Source organism: Mytilus edulis, chromosome 4 (assembly GCF_963676685.1).
Source record: "Mytilus edulis chromosome 4, xbMytEdul2.2, whole genome shotgun sequence".
Classification (NCBI taxonomy): domain Eukaryota; kingdom Metazoa; phylum Mollusca; class Bivalvia; order Mytilida; family Mytilidae; genus Mytilus; species Mytilus edulis.
Window position 1 is genome coordinate 35,040,894 of NC_092347.1, and position 18,818 is coordinate 35,059,711.

The 18,818-nt window shown below is 31.0% G+C and overlaps 1 protein-coding gene across 10 annotated transcripts in view; it reads right to left on the reverse strand.

Moving 5' to 3' along the window:
* Positions 1–1,180: 1,180 nt before the first annotated feature.
* Positions 1,181–18,818, reverse strand: part of LOC139519605 (zwei Ig domain protein zig-8-like) — a 92,432-nt gene continuing 74,794 nt past the window's right edge. For 5 of the 10 annotated variants that reach the window (XM_071311794.1, XM_071311793.1, XM_071311791.1 and 2 more), the window contains exons 3-8: positions 15,684–15,811; positions 13,096–13,324; positions 11,129–11,152; positions 8,838–9,149; positions 7,973–7,996; positions 1,181–2,791 (exon numbers count right to left, since the gene is read on the reverse strand). In XM_071311794.1, the coding sequence (XP_071167895.1) occupies positions 2,676–2,791; positions 7,973–7,996; positions 8,838–9,149; positions 11,129–11,152; positions 13,096–13,324; positions 15,684–15,811 (833 nt within the window). In that variant the 3' untranslated portion in view covers positions 1,181–2,675. Of the gene's footprint in view, positions 2,792–7,972; positions 8,000–8,837; positions 9,150–11,128; positions 11,153–13,095; positions 13,325–15,683; positions 15,812–18,818 lie in introns of all 10 variants that reach the window. The other 5 variants (XM_071311790.1, XM_071311786.1, XM_071311788.1 and 2 more) reach the window with 1 other exon arrangement.

An 18,818-nucleotide genomic window follows, 5' to 3' on the forward strand; every position in this document is an offset into this window, starting at 1 on the left:
TCTTTTTTGTTCGAAATAACAATGAGAAACCTATAATTACTACAATTTGTACAAAACTTATATTATCAGCTTTTGGTGTAATTTTTCTACATTATATTACAAAACATTTGTTTTTGCTGACGTGGAAGTCTGGTCAAAGAAGAAATTATCGGGTAAATATATTGACGTTTCGTCAAAACAAACGTATATTGTATAAAATGAACTTAATTTTCAGATGAAACTATCAAAATCTCGACGTGTATTATTCATGGACGGTGAGCGTTACCGTTCAATATTAAAGCTGTTGTGTGTTTTCAAATAATTCCAGGGGAAATTTGAAGCGGAATTATGACCACAGATGGACATACATTGTATTCATTAACGGCAACGTGATACACAATTACATTCTGACGCTTATGTTTTTCTTTCTTTTAAATGGTTACCAATTAGGGGATACCGCTTGTAGTCATATTTCAGAATAAAACAAAATATACTCAGGCAAACATTAATCAACAATGACGCTGCTCTCTACAGATTATTCATATTGACGAATTCTTAGACAGTCAAAGGAGTTTTTGAACATGCATTATTTTGTGTCTATTAGAAAACAGAAAGTCATTTGTTCAAAACGTACTGTTACAATGTGACCTACCGAATTAGACTATTCACGGGGTTTGTAATAACATGAGCAACACGTCGGGTTCCACATGTGCAGCAGGATCTGCTTACCCTCCTGGAGCACCTAAGATCACCCCAGGTTTTGGTGGGGTTCGTGTTGCTTAGTATTTAGTTTTTTATGTTGTGTTTTGTTTACTATTATTTGTATGCTTGTATTTTTTATTTTTTAACCCTGGCGTTGTCAGTTTATTTTCGATCTATGCGTCTTTTTTATGTATATTTGAACGGCACTATACAACACTGATTTATTTTGTATATTAGGCAAATTTGCAACCTTTACAAAAGAGGCCAAAGATACCATCTGGACATTCAAACTCATAAGTCGTAATAAACTGACATTACCATGGCTTTCATACTTTTCTCTGAACACCCTTCGTTTGTGCAATTAATTCTAAGTTTTCTGTTTTATTATTTTCGAGAACATGTAGAAATTTGGACACATAAAACATTGTAAAAGTATATATAACATAAAACTAATTCGAGTGGGGAGAACATAAAACCTGGGCATATCTAAACGAAAAACTTCAATGTGACCAACAATTTATTTGTATTCATTTAATCTGCGATAACTTAGAACATTTCAACAGCAAATTAATTTACGTGATACATGTACAGAATGAAATATATACACATGTCGTACTTTAACAGACACATTTACAAGGTAAAGAAGTCATTTACAAAACTTTATTGTGATATATGCACAATTATATAACAATTGTAAATTTATTTCCTTCTCCTTTTATGTAAATCTCATCTATTTTGGTATTCATAAATCAATTAATATCAGGTGTTCTAGAGAAATAAACTGCGTTCTAAGGTATATATAATAATTTAGTCATAGGCAACAAAATGATGTGCGACTCAAAAATCATTTTACATGATATAAATTGTTTACAAATATTTCAGAATAATAGAATACATGCACGATTGTATCCCAAAATAATACAAAACTATTAGATTAAGCTTAATCTGAGCGACTTCTTCAAGTCGACCCAGAAATGTAATCAGTTCTGAAATTTCTGACACATTTAATAATTTACAAGCACAGATAAAAATTCTGTACAAAATTTGTGACATAAATCAGATTCAAACAGAAAATTACAACATGTATTGGTGAAATTGGTATACTTTGATAATAAGAATTTCTACTTCAACTAGTCCCAAATATATCGGGATCTGGATCAAATGTTTCGAAGTGGAAGAAATAACCATACAAAAATAGATTAAGAAATAGGTTTATAAGAGCACAATCAATTAAGTATTCTCTCTGGAAAAGTCGCTTTCGAAGGGTTCAAAGGTCAAAGTCCTGCTGCCATCTGAGTATAACATTGTTTAGACTTCGGTAACCTTCTTATAGACTTCGGATACCTTCTTATAATGTGAAATGATCAGGAATAACACATTTCTGTCCGGAACACTAAATATTTATATGTAATACGACTACATGTTCAAATGGTCAAAATATATATAAAGAGGTATGACCATATACTATAAATATAACACCCGTAAAGCTGTTGTTTATGATCGAAAGTTTTTTCATAATTATGAATTGCTTTTCAGTTCATCATGAAGTCTATTACAAGTGTGAAATGGGTGAAAACAACTCAGCTTTTGTTCATACAAAAATAAACTTAAGCATAACTTAAAAAAAAACTTATGTAAAAGTTCTAATGAATTTATATAATTATAGTTTTGTGAATTTCTTAAAAAATTGTAATCGTCTAACAAAACATTTAGCTGACAAAACATATACATGAATCATATTCAATCATAATCCAGCGATAAACAAATAAAAATCAACAAACACAAATATGAACACAACCATAACATTTAACATCATTTCTCTGTATCTCACAAGATACTTCCACATTTCGTGTCCCCTTTATCTTAGCGTAATAGCTATTCTTACTGGCCATCCATATTGAAAATAAATCACAAAGTATTTAAACATGCTACTTTTCATTGCATTAGAATTGTGAAAACAATATTGCAACATTGAAAATCTCATGTTAATTATATTACCTAAGTAATATAAACAACATAACGAAAGTCAAAGCAAGTAAACTTGTTGATGGATTAGCTGAATATCCAGAGTTCGGATTTTCGTCAGTTGTCGATGAATATTTCTTTGTATCTACAAAACAAAAGTGTACCGATTATATTATTGTTTTACAACATACTTTCGTAATCATATCTATTCATTATTCATGTGTGATATCAAAATATTGATAAAAGGATAATGAAAAGAAGTTGAAATGTAGAATATATAAACATGTGATAGTTAACATCAAGTTATCAAGGCTCAAAAAATGTTTTTGATAAAAACTAAGGTAAACGAATTATCACGAGCAACATGGAAGATAATACTATCCTTGAACTAACAAACCTTCAGGACGGTTTCAACAACCCAATGATAAACATTGTCAGTGAAACATGTAGATTTTAAACTTTCGAAGGTATATAATCTGAACAAATCATTGGAACAACCAAGTAAGGTGTCAATATGACATCATTTACATGTTTGAATTGACGTGTGATGACGAGATCTCAAAATGTGGGTAATCTCCCTAAATATGCACTGCTTAAAGTATGCACAATATGTTGTTTCCTACTTTTTTTCGAATCATTTTCATAAAGCAAGTACAAGTCATATTTTCGCAAAGCATTTGCAAATCATATTTTCGTAAAGCATTTGCAAATCACATAGAGCATGTTTGGATTAGAAATAATTAGATGTTTTACTATTATCACAACACAATTTTAGTATGATCCATGATTCCGAAATGGATTATATGTAAAGTTATTTAAAATTAGGTCCATTTCTCTTTACTTTACTTCGTGTGTGTAAAAGGTAAGATCACAAAAATACTGAACTCTGTGCGTTTCTCTAACATGTGATTTAATTGGTTATAAAAATTAAAGGCTGAAGCAACAACCTACATATGATTTGAATATAATATTACGAAAAAAATATTTATAGAGAATATTTTGTGGAGACGCATTCTACGTCTGTTTGTTTGTGAGAAAGTTAGATACATCCATATTAAATCCTAAATACATATTTTCTTATAGTTTCATAACAATTTGACACAATATTCACAACAAAAAAGTATAATCACAAAAATACCGAACTGATGAAACTTCAAAACGGGAAGTCCCAATCAAATGGCAAAATTAAAAGCGTAAACACATTACACGAATGGATATATAACAACTGTCATATGTAGAAAATGGCTGATTAAAACCTGGTTTTAAAGCTAGCTTAACCTCTTTTTTGTATAACAGTCGCATAAATTGTATGCAGTGACTGGTTAAAAAGGCTACCACATTCTGCATGCCGAAATAAGAAGCACCTATTATCGTTCCATTTGCAGTTTATATGACATCCGTGTGAGTTGTTTTGTTCATGGAAGATCGTTCAAAATTAATTTTTACTTGAAGGAACCATACAATTTTATTTTTTTTAAATTCTGACGCGGGAGTTTTATATCAATACATTGGAGATAATATATTGCATTGAAATGAACAAATCAGCTGTACCCGACCACTTTCATTTGTAAGTCTTGAAAGAGGTTCTGAATCTTGGAAATCAACACAAGAGTAAGTTTCCTTCAAAGGAACATTGTATTCAAATATCAATTGGTAAAATATAAAAAAAAAAAGCTTTTTGCATGGATCCAATATGTCAATAGAAGACATCGGTACCATATACAGAATACATCATACCACGATATACGAAGATAATTTACCGATTTTCATTAAGTGTGATAAACATTTTGACGGTGAGTATCGTTGACAAAAACGATTCGTTAACAATTTGAAGTTAAGCAATGCAACTTGGAAATTGTTTGACACATTCAATGTTTTATTTGTCATCATTTGAAATCTGATAATCCAACTTTACTTTAAAAGTTATTTGACTGCAGATTTACCACATATAGAGGTTCGTCATATCGACAGATCTGTAATTATGATCCTGATACTTGATTAGATTATTATCAATTTCCATATGTGTGATCATTAATCGAGAGCACCCGTCATATCCTGTGCTTTTCTGACAACGATGAAAGACTTGGCCGTATTAGACAGATTCCCCCATTGTCTAGAGTATTGATTAACATCACTGTTTCTCATCATCAATATTTGGAGTACTTTAAATCTAACGATGTTCTAATGTTTTAATAAATAATTCGTTTGACTGGACAATTCATTAAGTTGAATGCATTAAGGATATTAGACTTAAAAATTATTGATGACACAGACGATGACAAAATCGTTGATATGTGTCACGAATTGACTAATTTAGGTAAAATAACTTTAAAATGCTAACGCATTTTAAATTAATTGCAAGTCGTAGAATATTATTGAATTCTGTAATCAGTCTATAGTCATTAAAAAATAAATATTGTATGTTTAAAAGTTCCAATAAATTATTTTTAATTACAATGCATTATGCCATCATGATTATTCTTGTTGTATTATTATTACTAATAGTGATGGCAGTATTGTGTTACTGTGACATAATTATTTGTTAACAACTTATTGTTTTTTTTGCATTTTTTTAAAAACCGAAACAAGTATTAGAAATGCGAATAATGATGAACACTTCTTAAAGACAGACAATTCTCTAAAGATAATTTTGCTTTATAGTTATTATGATCTTGAGCCAAGAAATCATTTAATTTGAGGACAATTGTCTCTCTAGATATAGCGTACAGCGTGACTGAATCCCAAAACAATTTGCTTTCATATTCTGTAAATCACCTATATGACAAAACCGACAGATTCTAACTTATTATTCCAAACACCAGAGGAAAACAAACAACGGAACTGAAATGAATTGTTTCTTGTATACAAATTAGTTGCTAGGAAAATTGGACGGAAGGTCACAAGGGTTGTATAGTCTATAAGTGTATTTGTATATCAATATCAAAATCAGACATTTTTGCAGACCCCCAAAGGAACGAGATGCTTAATATTAATATACAGTATCGTTTTACAACAATGGTCCTAATTTGATACGTTCTCGATAAGAAAAAACAAAAAAGACTATGTAATTGTATATGTCAAAAATACTGATGTACAACAACGATATTACTGTCTTCAATAAATGGATGTTTTAGACTTCAATGCAGGCTACAAGTACATTTTCCCTCTATTGACTTATCAAGATATGATAGAACACACAGGGGAATTACGTGTTATAATGGTACAGCGATATGTGCAGATATGACACGTTTTTTTAAATAACTAATTAGTTGATGAAAAAGTCGATGACTGCGATAAGAATCAGTTAACTACAGTACAAATTAAATGCAAGTTAGTAGAAACCTTTGGTTAAAAAACCACTTTTTATAAATGTACAAAGCATTGCCACATATTGTAGTGAACAGAAATGAACATTTGACAGAAAAAGAATAAAGTGACTAAAATTAAGTCATCCGAAATACTATACGTTACGTATTTGCCAAATAGAAAAGGGTTTGTAATAATTTCTGTTGTAATATTAACACTGACTTGTGTTTTGTTAATCAAGTCGGTTTTGAAGGTTGCTTTCAATGATTTTATCCTTTTGAATCTATAAATAGAGGTATATTTTATTCTTCAAATCTATAAATAGAGGTATCATTTATGTAATATGTTTCTCTGTATATTTTTGTTTTTGAAATTTAACACTTGATTATGATTTGTACATCCATAAGTGACGATTTTCTACATAAAATTGAAATATAGCATATAAAGCTAGCAAAGCATTGATGTTTTCCAATATAATAATTGCATAATTTGTATTCAATTCAATTGATAAGTTTAATGTCTTATAAGTTTTCTTTTATCTTATCAATTACTATCACGGATATGAGAGTTGTTAAAACATAATATGATCGACAGTGCAATCTTTTTATATCCCATACTGTTCCATTGTATGTACACCTCACTGTATTGCAAATACTTTAAATGAGCATGTCTGTTTGTTTTTCTCACACATTATTGTCAATAATTGAATTTTATGTGACTGTCATGCAAGTGAGAGGTTTAACTAGATATAAAACAAGGTTTAGTACCTCGTTCCTCAAATAATGAAATGTCTGTTCTAAATCAGGAATATGAAAGTTGTTATCCATTTGTGTGATGTGTTTGAGCTTTTAATTTTGTTAAGGGAGATTCCGTTTTTGAATTTTCCTTAGAGTTCGGTAGTTATGTTATTTTTCTTTTTTTGTACATAATATAAGTACTCTTAATATCCTTATTTCGGTTAAATATACCATTACAACATTACAATTACATAAACAGATATCGATTTTTTGTTTTCCTCTATTATGATCAAACCAAGTAATTCAAAAATATAAAATATTAACGGTTCAAGTCTAATCAACTAAATTCGCAGGCAAATGCAAATAATGTACCTATAAATATTTAAATATTGTTGACTCCCAGTCCCAGATTTAATAATGAAATATTTAAAAGTTTCTGGTTTTCTGAGAAGATTTAAGAATATTGATGGTTGTGCAAAACAGATCTACAAGCAAACTACTGAAGCTGGACTTAAAAATATCACGATTGTTTCGAACATGTACTTTACAAAACGTATATATGAAATACACGAATCATCTTACTACTATATACTGAGCTTTTTTTTTTGTTCTTTGAAAGTAATTTTGAAAAATCAATAATGTTTAAAGAGGCAAAAAAATGTTGTACTTTTAGTGCTGAGCTACGATAGTATTATATTTGGATATTTTTCGTTTATCACTTCTCCCAATCCTTCACTATACACTATAAATGGAAAAATATGCGCTTCACAATCGTTATGAAATTATGCATCAAGTTTTAAGAATAAGTGGATATTTAAAACTATCCAAACGAAGCTGTCAATAATGGCAAACTCAAAAAAAAATTACATTTTTCAAACATTAAATTTAAAACATTAAGATCAGAAAATACATTACGGAATTTTCAAAAAATAAGTCGAAAAACACAAAAGTTTTAATGTGCGCATATCTAATAACCTTTTTTATGTAATTTTGCAAATAATTTGAGGAAGACTAAATATTTGAGGCAATGTGAACAAATTCTGCAATTTATGAGTGAGCAAAGTTAAATCCATGATGTGTGAATTGAATACAACTTTTTGATCAGCATAAGCAAATTCCAATTTGTAGCCATTTCAATACATTAAAATCTGAAAAGATCTTGACAAGCAAACGCTAAGCAATACACGCATGCGCATCTTGTGCAAAATTACATAAGAAAAAATAAAAGTAAAACGTGCTCGGAAAAGACATGTCAATTTTCGATATTTTTTAACGTTTCTTACCTGCTCTCTTTCCGTGTTCTTTCTCTGCTGTGGAGAATGGTAGAAGGAAAAAGAAAGATTAAGATTCATGTAGAAATATCGCTATTCATAATACTGTATAAAATAAATATACGCGTAAAATAAATAAGATATAGATTTGTCTTGGAAACTTCACAAAAGGTTAAAATAACATATAATGAAAAATATAAAGACAATAAAAGATACCGCACTTCACAATACTGTATAAAATGAATAGATGCCTAAAATAAATAAGCCATAGATTTGTTTTGAAAACTTTATAAAAGGAAAAAAAAATACGTAAGATAAAGATAAAGTTTGATAATTATTTGTCTCTTAAATCATATTCAAGGTAGATAAGGTTTTTATAAATGTACAGTTTTGATGCACTCTGAACTGCACATTTGTTTTTAGATAAACGTTTTTATTTCAAGGGTTCAAAGTAAGACTTTAATAAGAGCGACAGTTAAACATTTACTTTCTTTACCTGTATAAATGTGTTCCAATCCGTTATTGGATAATCAAGTTATCATCCAAAACTCAGTTCAAAAACAGAAATGAAGAGGTTGACCAACGATGGTTAGTTACTGTAAGTTCACTAGTTTTATGGGGGAGCTTTAGAAGGGGATGTGGTATGATTGTAAATGAGACGAACATCCAACCTGTAAACTTTATTTTAACTATTCGTTTGATCGGACATTATCAAATTGAAAGCATTGTTATATTATCAAGCGCAGTCTTCAAAACTTATAAACAGAACATTTTAATTGTATTCTGACTTATTCGGATGGTTTGTTTTATTTCGGCAAGAATTATTTCTCATTTAAGCTTAAAAGAGATTCAATTATACGTTACTTAAATAACTTACTATTTAGAACTGATATATCCAAACTTGTGGTGTAAAAATTGTTCATTGCGAAACTTCGGCAAACATATTTGCCTTTATCCTCAAATATACTATAGTCTATAGTCAATTCACTAACAAGCATCCTGCCAGGTACGTCAGGCACATAATCATTTATACGTAATCTCGACTTCCATCTTGGATCTCGTCCACGTATCATGTGACCATTAAAGAACCAGTCTATGAGTGACGGCGCACGAGTGCCACCTGTTGCATTGCATACTAATTTGATAGGTTCATGAAGATTGATAAATTTAGTACCATACATAGCTATTGCTGAAAAAAACAAATGAACTTGCAATAAGTAATTAAAAAAAAATATGTATACATGTACATTGTATTGCACTATCTAATTCTTTATTAAGTTCAATTACCATATGCAGTATCTAATGGAATTGAAATATTGCATACAATTATCTAGGTTAAACAATTACTAGACGTTAATAAATTGAGTATTCCAATAAATATAAAAATAAGAAAAAATGGTATGATTCGAATGATTCAAATCATACAACTGCCAACCAAAGTGCAAGCAAAGTGAATGTAATCAATTATAAGCAGCCGTACGCCCTTCGAAGAATGTTTGCAGCTGAAGATCGGCATATTAAATTTTCAAACATTTGAAGAGGACAAAGGGTTCATTGAAAGGAAGATACATTTGTTTTGTCTGGTGTTATCATAAAACGTATTGTTTTCATATAATAAATAGCAAAGCTACAAAGGTGAACGGGCTGTTTGTCTATTTTTACCATATAAAATTATACCAGAACGGAAATACTGGAAGGTTTGTCATTTAAACATAACGTTGTCATAGTGTAAACATTCATAATTATATTAACTGTAAATTGATACAAAAACCTAGCCGCAATATATCAGAAACGGAAATAATTGAGAAGCAGACGGAAAGAAAACAAGACTTTATAATTGTATATAATTATACCTTTTGGTTAAACACTAATGGCACTAACGATACAATGTAATGTAGAAAATTTACTTAAAACAGATGATTTGAAAGACAGCCTATATTATCTAGGGTAGATGCAATATGCACATAGGGTTTGTACTTTACGAACTTCAAAAGACAGACAATGACTGCTTTGTTAAAGATTATACCATTAAAGACAGAAGCACTGTAAGGTTGAGCTCTTGCAATTACTGAATTTTCCACTGTCAAGTTGAGAAGCAGTACGATGTAAAAGGATATATAAACATGTATTTGCAACAAAGAATCAATGTGACGGAAGTTAGTAAAATGATTAATTCCAGACAAATTATCCAGTTTAATTTGTCTTAAAAAACGACATAAGGTTATTACGTTCTGATTTATTTTATGCACATTAAAATATCCAATTAAGGTAAATAAGTATAGTACCCTGTTTAGTACAAGACCAAGATGGCAAGCCGGATGTGTTAGTTCACAAGGCACAAATAGTCCGCAACAAGAATAGACTTGTTACTATACCGAGACGCACTTTTCTGGTTCAGAGTCAATCATCATAGATGTTACTAGTATCGATAATAATGTATAGGACAAACTTTTTCCTTTATCAACTTACAAAGCTTCATGCAACATAGTTTATAACTTATTCTTATTTTGTATATTTTATCTTAATGAGAAAAGTAAAAACATTTACATTTTAGTGTTAATAAGTGAACACTTGAATGTAAAAATTTGTTACAAATAAATGTGATAATGCACAAGATTGTAGCAAACATTCAGTAATTAACTCTGAGCAAGTATTTTTCGTAGTATGATTATGTTTAGATAATCCTGAAATAATGATTATTTGATCCTCTATTTTTGACATGTTAACCTATTATGTATGTTTTTTATGTTCTCACTTCGTTGTAAAAATCATTAAACTTTATGTGACTGTCATACAAGTGAGAGGTTTAGCTAGCTATAAAACCAATTTAATCCACTGTTTTCTACATTTGAAAATGTATGTACCAAGTCAGAAATATGACATTTGTTATCCATTCGAATGATGTGTTTGAGCTTTTGACTTTGCCATTTGATAAGGGACTTTTGAGGGTTTTTTTCTGAGCCCGGTATTCTTGTGATCTTACTCTTTGATCCGAATCCCTGTACAATTCCTAATTTGTACAAAATACACATATGACTGAAAAGTAACATTTGAATGTAAACACCATGTATACGATATGAGATGAATGCTTAGCATTATTACATTAAACATGCAAGATCGTGAACAATATTGTGCAGTATATCATGTATATGAACATAATCAACATACCTGGATTGACAACTAATGGCGTGTCTGTAAATGGAAAGAACAAAATAATTATAGCACAAAGTATCTATCTAAAAAAATTAAGTTGTTCAACTAGAGATTAGCATAACCTCATTGTTACGACAACCAAAAATTTAAAACATACAGCAAATTTCATATTCATTGAAACACGAAATTGAATTAAACATATACTTCAGAAAGTTTACAAAAAAACGAACATGTGTATGAGTCGTGTATTCTGAAGTTGATATGACTTCATCTTCATATCAAACTTGCGTAAACAAAAATTTCAATCTTAGACGGATCTATTTTACGGACAGACGGACACATAGAACGGGAACAGTACATTTCTTACTGTCTAATGTGGATATGTTGATGGCTTCAGCTAAAGCTCGTAACTGAAATCCTAGTTTTGACATTTTATAATGCATTGGACACCAACTTCGTATGATATGGTCTATTTCATCTGCAATACTCGAGTTACAACCGCTGACAAGTAGAGAATGGTACTATATGTTTTTCACTTTTTTTTATTGTATTAATTTGTCGTTGTTTTCTCGTATTATTTTCTGGTGATTTTTTTTTCTTCTTTTCAAAACAAGTTAAAGCGAGGATGTCTTTGTTGAATGAACCAATTATGACAACAATGGGAACGTTATAACGTATGTATGTTCACTGTGTTGACGTTTTGTGGACCATAACAAAATAGAAGAGTGAATAGCTAACGTGATGAAACTAAACTGTATACATGATTGAGACCGTTACAAACATACAGAACCTTGTGATCGCTTGCATGCAATCTATACAAAGCAATAATATTGAGTTTCAGGAAACTTAAACCTTATCATAAACAGCATATCATATTTTACATTTACGGAGCTGTTGTTCATAGAGCTCGTAAATTTAACGATCCATGTAATCTTTTTGATCCTATAAATAAACTTATTCTGAAGGTTATTAATTTTTAATGTGGTACGATCTTTGAAATTTTTCTTTAACGGTAATAATACCGATTTTTTTTCAATAGATTGAAACAACTCAATGCATATTGTTATAAATTTATGAACACTTATGGTCTAGAACTACATCATGTCGATAAGTACATGTTGGTTACGTGCAAGGTCATGATTTTTTCCAGTCTGTTGACATCATATCCGTCGTTGAATGTACGTGTGTAATTGTCGACATTTCAGTCGAAGAAAATTTTGTTTTTATTTTGTTAGTTGTAATTGTCTTTGAAACGACCTTCAGTAACTACGAGTACTTAAAATTGGTTATTTGTGCTCCTTAACTTTTCGTCAGGGTTTTTGTTGTGCTTCGTGCTGACCTAGACAGTCAAGCCATTTTCAGCTAGATTTATCTTTAAAGCCCATTCTTAAATATAATTTTTATGTTGTAATCTGCTCTTTGGTCGAGTTGTCGACACATTTCCCATTTCCATTCTCAATTTTATGTGTTGTTTCACCTCTGTCCCAAATTACGGGAGAGTTGAGCGCTTACAAAGCCTGTAAAACTTTGGCAATAATATCACATCTCCCTATTTTCATACAATCGTTTCTTTATCTGTAATGTATTACCAATGCGAGATAAGAACAGTAGATCAAATGTTTATTTGATTTGTTTGTTTCAGTTCCAGGTTAAGCAAATATCAATTAAAAAACTCGTATCTCCTTGTTTAAAAAAAAAAAACCCATCCCCATACATCCGAGTTATTCTTTATCAACATAAGACAAATAAAACACGCAATATATTGACTCTGCAAAAAGAGGATATAAATTATGAACTCCGATCATTGAGAGCATAGTTTTCAGCTCATATGAACGATATGAACTCAGCGGAAAGAACAGTTCACAGCAAGTATGAACTGAAATAACAGTTCACAGCAAGTATGAACTTAAAGAACAGTTCACAGCAAGTATGAAAAAAAAAACAGTTCTCAATAAGGATGTTCTCAATATGGATGAACTTACCTATCACTTTAAGGTAAACATAGTGTGTATACACATTTTTTGCACTAATCTGACACTCATACATTCCCGTATGTCTAGGCTTAGCATGTTTTATTATTAAGTCCCATTGCGTCAATCCCTCTTCTTGTTTTTTAAGATCCTTGTAACTAACACTTATATCTTCCTTAGGGTCAAATGTCACAATACCAACAGTCAATGGCCAATCCATGGATACTTTTCGCCATGCCACCTGAAAAATACAGTAACATATACTAATACGAACCATACATCATTGTTGCCTGAAAGTCATCAGTTACTGTAATTATTACGTTAAAATAATTTTATCCAATCATATCTTGGGAAGAGGATGCAAACAACACTGTAGAAATATACAGCCTTCAACAAAGCGCAAAACCCTAAGATATAGTAATTTATAAAAGCTTTCCATGACAATTTGAAACAATTAAAAAAAGAACAGTAACGGCCAGATTGGTGCTAGAAACAATAAATGAAAACAAATATGACAAGCCGCAACCAACTATACCAGTGCAACCACTGAATTATGGGCTCTTAATTCCGGACATGCATACCAAGAATAGTGTACGGTTGAACATGTAAACAAGTGCTCAGTTCTCTCATAACATGAGAAAGTGTAGTAACAGGCTTGACTTATCAGACCGGCAATCAGCATATAGCCAGTCCAGACCCAAAAGACAAAAATCCCAAGGTACCGTTCTAAGAATATTCGCAGTTACGTATACGGTAAACTAATACAAAGCCAACTCCAACGATGATTTCAATTATATATGTTTTCCTTGACTCAGCTATCACTGAATACACGACCAACGATGGAATGAGTTTGTGGACGTTATAAGCAGACTGAACAAAACCATGCCCTTATGCAGTGCCAAAATATAAGTAACATATTTAGTAATGTATTAAAATTTATTAAAACGAAATAAATGTTTATACCGATGAAGACACTATGATCCTTAAATCTTACGACAGTGCTAAGTTGATAAGCTTTCAGAATAAGTTTATAGAAAGCATCTGTTCAGTGAGTTTATTTACATGAATCTTATGAAAGTTATAGGTTCTATAAATAACATTGAATTTCCTGTAAAAAATTTAAGACGCGACATACCGTTTGTAATAAGGTTTCTTCATGTGCATCTATGAAATAGTTGAGTAAAGATTTAAAGTAAAATTTGCGATAAAAAAATCTCTGACTTTTAATACTAGGTTTATCAGTTATAGACTGGTTAAGTTCAATGAAATCTAAAACGTCAATACAATCACAAGCTTGCTTCAGTTCCTTCTATAGTTTATGGTACTATATCATATAGAGTCCTGTTCTTCGTGTAGCTGTGTTATAATCTTCCAACATTATTGATAATTCAAATTCTTTTCCTATAGTCGGATTTTATCCTTAATATGTTTTCTTCTTGATCTTTATAATTCCACTGGTCGAGATAATAACTTACAAATGAATTTAAAACCCGCGAGATGTTAATTGTCTGAGAGGTCGTTACAGTGTTACTTTGAGTTGTTTTTTATTATTCTCTGGTGTATTTGTTCACAACTTATCAAAGCGATTTCGACCTTGGCAAATTGTATGGACACTTGTGCATTACTGGAGGCAACACGTCTCATCTGTTTGGTGTCTAATGAACATTAACCCCACAATTTTATTCACTTTCAATAATAAGGAAATAAAATGTTGGTAAAGAAAAAAAAATAGTAACAAAATAATAGTTTATAAGCTACAATGCAACTTTGATCAAAGAAGCGACAAATGAGAAATCAATCTTTATAAACATATTTTGTGTTTCTATTGTTTCTTTGATATAGATTCATAATGGCTTTAATACTTGAAAGATTCACAGTAGTTTACGATACGACTTTGCCAAACATTAATTTTTCATATGTAAACTGTATTATGTAAGCACTTCAATATGTACAAAAATGTATTATTTGTATTGAGTAGTGTAAATAGTAAAATGGGCCTCGGCGACCGAATGGTCTAAGTAGTTTAACTACTGTATCACTAGCCTGTCAACACTGATGTTGTAAGTTCGAATCCCGATCTTGGCCATTTTGGCAGGTGTGCTCGACTCCAATCTTAATTGATTAGTATTGTTAGTTTTTCTACCGACAGTTGGTTCTCTTCGGCATTCCAACTTCCTCCACAAATAAAAACTGACTTCCACGAAATAGCAAAAACGTGATGAAAGTGGCGTGAAACTCTAATCAATCAACCAATCAATGTAAATGCAATAATTGAAAAAAAAAACGTCGATTTTAGACTTGGTACAAATTCTGCAGTCATTACTTTATTGTGGTAAATGAATAGTTCTGTTCTGTCTATCATAAAGATATATTTAAAATAGAGAATGGAATAGGAATTGGTAATGTCAAAAAGACAACAACTCGACCATGGAGCAGACAACAGCCGAACTCCACCAATTGGTCTTCAATGCAGCGAAAAACTCCCGCACCCGTAAGAGTCCCTCAGCTGGCTCCTAAACAAATATGTATACATTGTACTAGTTCAGGGACGTAATACTAAACTCCGAATTATACACAAGAAACTAAAATTAAAAAGTTACCTGTTTCGGACCCAAGTTTTTGATTCTACACTGGAGTTGTGCTAATTCATTCATATGGACGGTAACGTTTCTTGGTGTGTTCAAAAATGTTGGTTCAGCGGTCATGCGCTTGTATGAATAGCTAGTAACTGAAGACAAAAGAAAAAAGTATGTAAATATATATTAATAGTATTAATGCTTAAATCTAGGAATATACCTCCTCCAAAGCTCTGATTCTTTGTCCGGATTTGGCTATACAGTTTGTCCTTTTTTGGTTTATAATCTGTTCGTTTTTTTAATAAATTTTGCATGGATGTTTAAATATGGTGGCCTCAAGCATCACTGAAGAGACATTCATTGTCAAAATGGAGTCTACTTTAGTAAGGTTGGTACCATTTAATGTTATTAATGTAGGTACTCAAATATACATATAAAACAATTAAAAGTTCAAAACCGACATTTTTTTTATTTTTTGTGTTTGTTTTTTAATTAGTAGACTTTACGGTAATGTTTAGTTACCAATACATGTTTCTCATCAATGGTGAATGATGCAGCTGAAATATTTATTAATTATAGATAAATCAACTGTAATTAAGGTTATTATGTTATTTTAACCTAAAGTACTTATCGACATTCTGTCAGTTAAAAACCATACTTGACATGTCAACAATTTTTTTTTCTACAATCTGCTACTTAAAAGGAATAAAACACTATTTCCCTATAAAATCGTTCTCTGTTTGACAGCTTTCATAATCCCAGCGAACCCAGCCATACGATTTTCATTACATATCTATTTTTCCCTTACTTTTCTTATCAATTATAATATAAATCAATAAGAAATAAGATGAAGAAATATTGACGACAGTGGTATAGAATAGACCTTGTAACAATACTTAAGAAAAATTTCAATGAATTTGTACGACCTGAACTTGTACAGTATTCCAACTAGTTTGTAAACGAAAATATCTGTCTCTAATTCTGAGTGGTCTTAATTGAAATTTGCAGCCTAAATCAATGTAAATTTTCTCCTCGTCTAGAAATTCAATAGTAATTTAATGCTCAAGGAAAAGCTGGCTTTTGGTTTTGAGTTCCGACAGTTTAAAAAAATGTTGCTATTAAGTGTGACATTAAGTGATACATGAAAACTTTATTAGCAATAGAGACGGTTAAAACCAACTTATCACCGTACGGCGCGCATGCTTATCAAACCACACTCTATGTTAAAATAAAATTGGAATTATCTTAACATCTTAACTTAAACTTTGTAACATCACACTTCAGCCCATGTAACCAACTCGAAGTAGAATTAGATCGATTTTGTTGGTTAAATACTTTCGTAGATGTGGAGTTTATTCTGGGTCGTTTCACTTTGAATAAAATCTGCACAAAAAAGCAGTGGGATTCATTTATGTTTTTCAATTTTCAAGTATTATTGTTTTATTAAACAATATGGTCGTGTAAGGGATTATTTTTATGCAATTTGAATGCAAAATTTACTGAAGAAAAGTACAAAAACAAAAAACACTTAAAATCGGAATCAATTATTTCAGAAGTCCATTTCAATCGGTTTCTCGTGAATCAATTGTCCGCTGTTAGCTTATATATCAGGTGGCAAAATGTACTTCCATATTCTGGGCGAAAAGAAATTAATAATTTACCAAAAATATACGTTCTCCAAAGTGGACCTTTGATCTAAGACGGACATTTAGACTACCACATAAAATTAGGGTATTTTAGATATGGAGAGATAAGTAACGGACACAGGCCACCTATGGACATGTAAAGATCATGACACGACCATCGAATCTAACATCCCAAATCAGATCGAACATGGCAATCTTTTACATATCCAACACAGCTGAACACACACCCATCTATAATAGTATAGAGTGAAAAAAGCCAGGCAGGGTGACCATATTTCTTCAGCCCAAGGAAAATAACCGTGTAACCGTGTGTTTTAAAGTATAAAAATAGACAAAAATTTAGATTCACTTATAAAATGCTTAATAAAAAACGAAAAGATAAGCGAGTAAAGTAATACTAACGTCGAGATTACACATACTAGATGTATATATGATGAGTGAATTCATACTTTCAAAATTTAGTGATAGTGTTAAGCATGTAATTGTTTTGCATTCCAATCGATGTAAGCAACAGTAAAATTGTTAAGCCACGAAAAGAGTTAAACAGGCGCCAAAAAATAGATATTTTCTATCTGGTCAAAAAATGATTATCAAATGTATTATAGATAACATACGTAGTGTTATAAATGTATTGGGAAGTGAAGGTCTGAATCATGAAGCAAGATAGAGTTAGGATGTTTGAAATGCTTTGCAAATACTGAACATTAAAAGGCAGCAGCTTTAACTTAAAATTATGTCTAGAATGTAAAATCTCGATGAAAGATAATTACTTCTTAACAATAAATGGGGACCACTGTGGCCGAGAGGTCGAAGGAGGAACCCCGAATAGGGCAGGTGCATTTTTAAAAGAACAGTTCAGATAGAAAGAAAGAAATTGACAAAACGGGAAGAAGACAATGGTCTATCCCGTATATCTAACTTCCAGTAGAGGCACTGTGAACTTTTTATTTTGAAGCAAAAAGCTATGCTCCTCAGTTTTAATAGACATTCAAGCAGAAACAAATTAACTTATGCATCCACTTATTTCCTAGTATGTATCTCATACATCTTCATGACAGACATAAGAATAAAATGTATTAGTGGTGTTTGAATGAACAGAATGTTTTTCAATGTCACTAAAGTATTCATTGTAGGTGCAATCATAACCAAAGAATGCATGCATTTATATGCAATATATAATTTACAATATTGGCTCATGTAAGTGAATAGACAAGGGAAAGACAGGCAAATAAACTATTCCTTTCAATTAAAATGCGAAGATTTATCTCCGAAACTAACATTCCATATCGAATTGAACCAACAGGCCTAGGTTCACCTCGTTTTTCATCGGCAGAAAGAATCTTTGATTTGTGTAGACTACAATAGCTATGAAATCAGATATGAAGAGTTTAATAGGAAATGGTATCACTTTTCAAAAACTGACAGAATATGATAAGCGATTAATTATGTCCAGTCTATGCAAATGAGTTTCTGTCTGAATGCAGTTGTGAAGGTCGTATTTTATTATTTGACC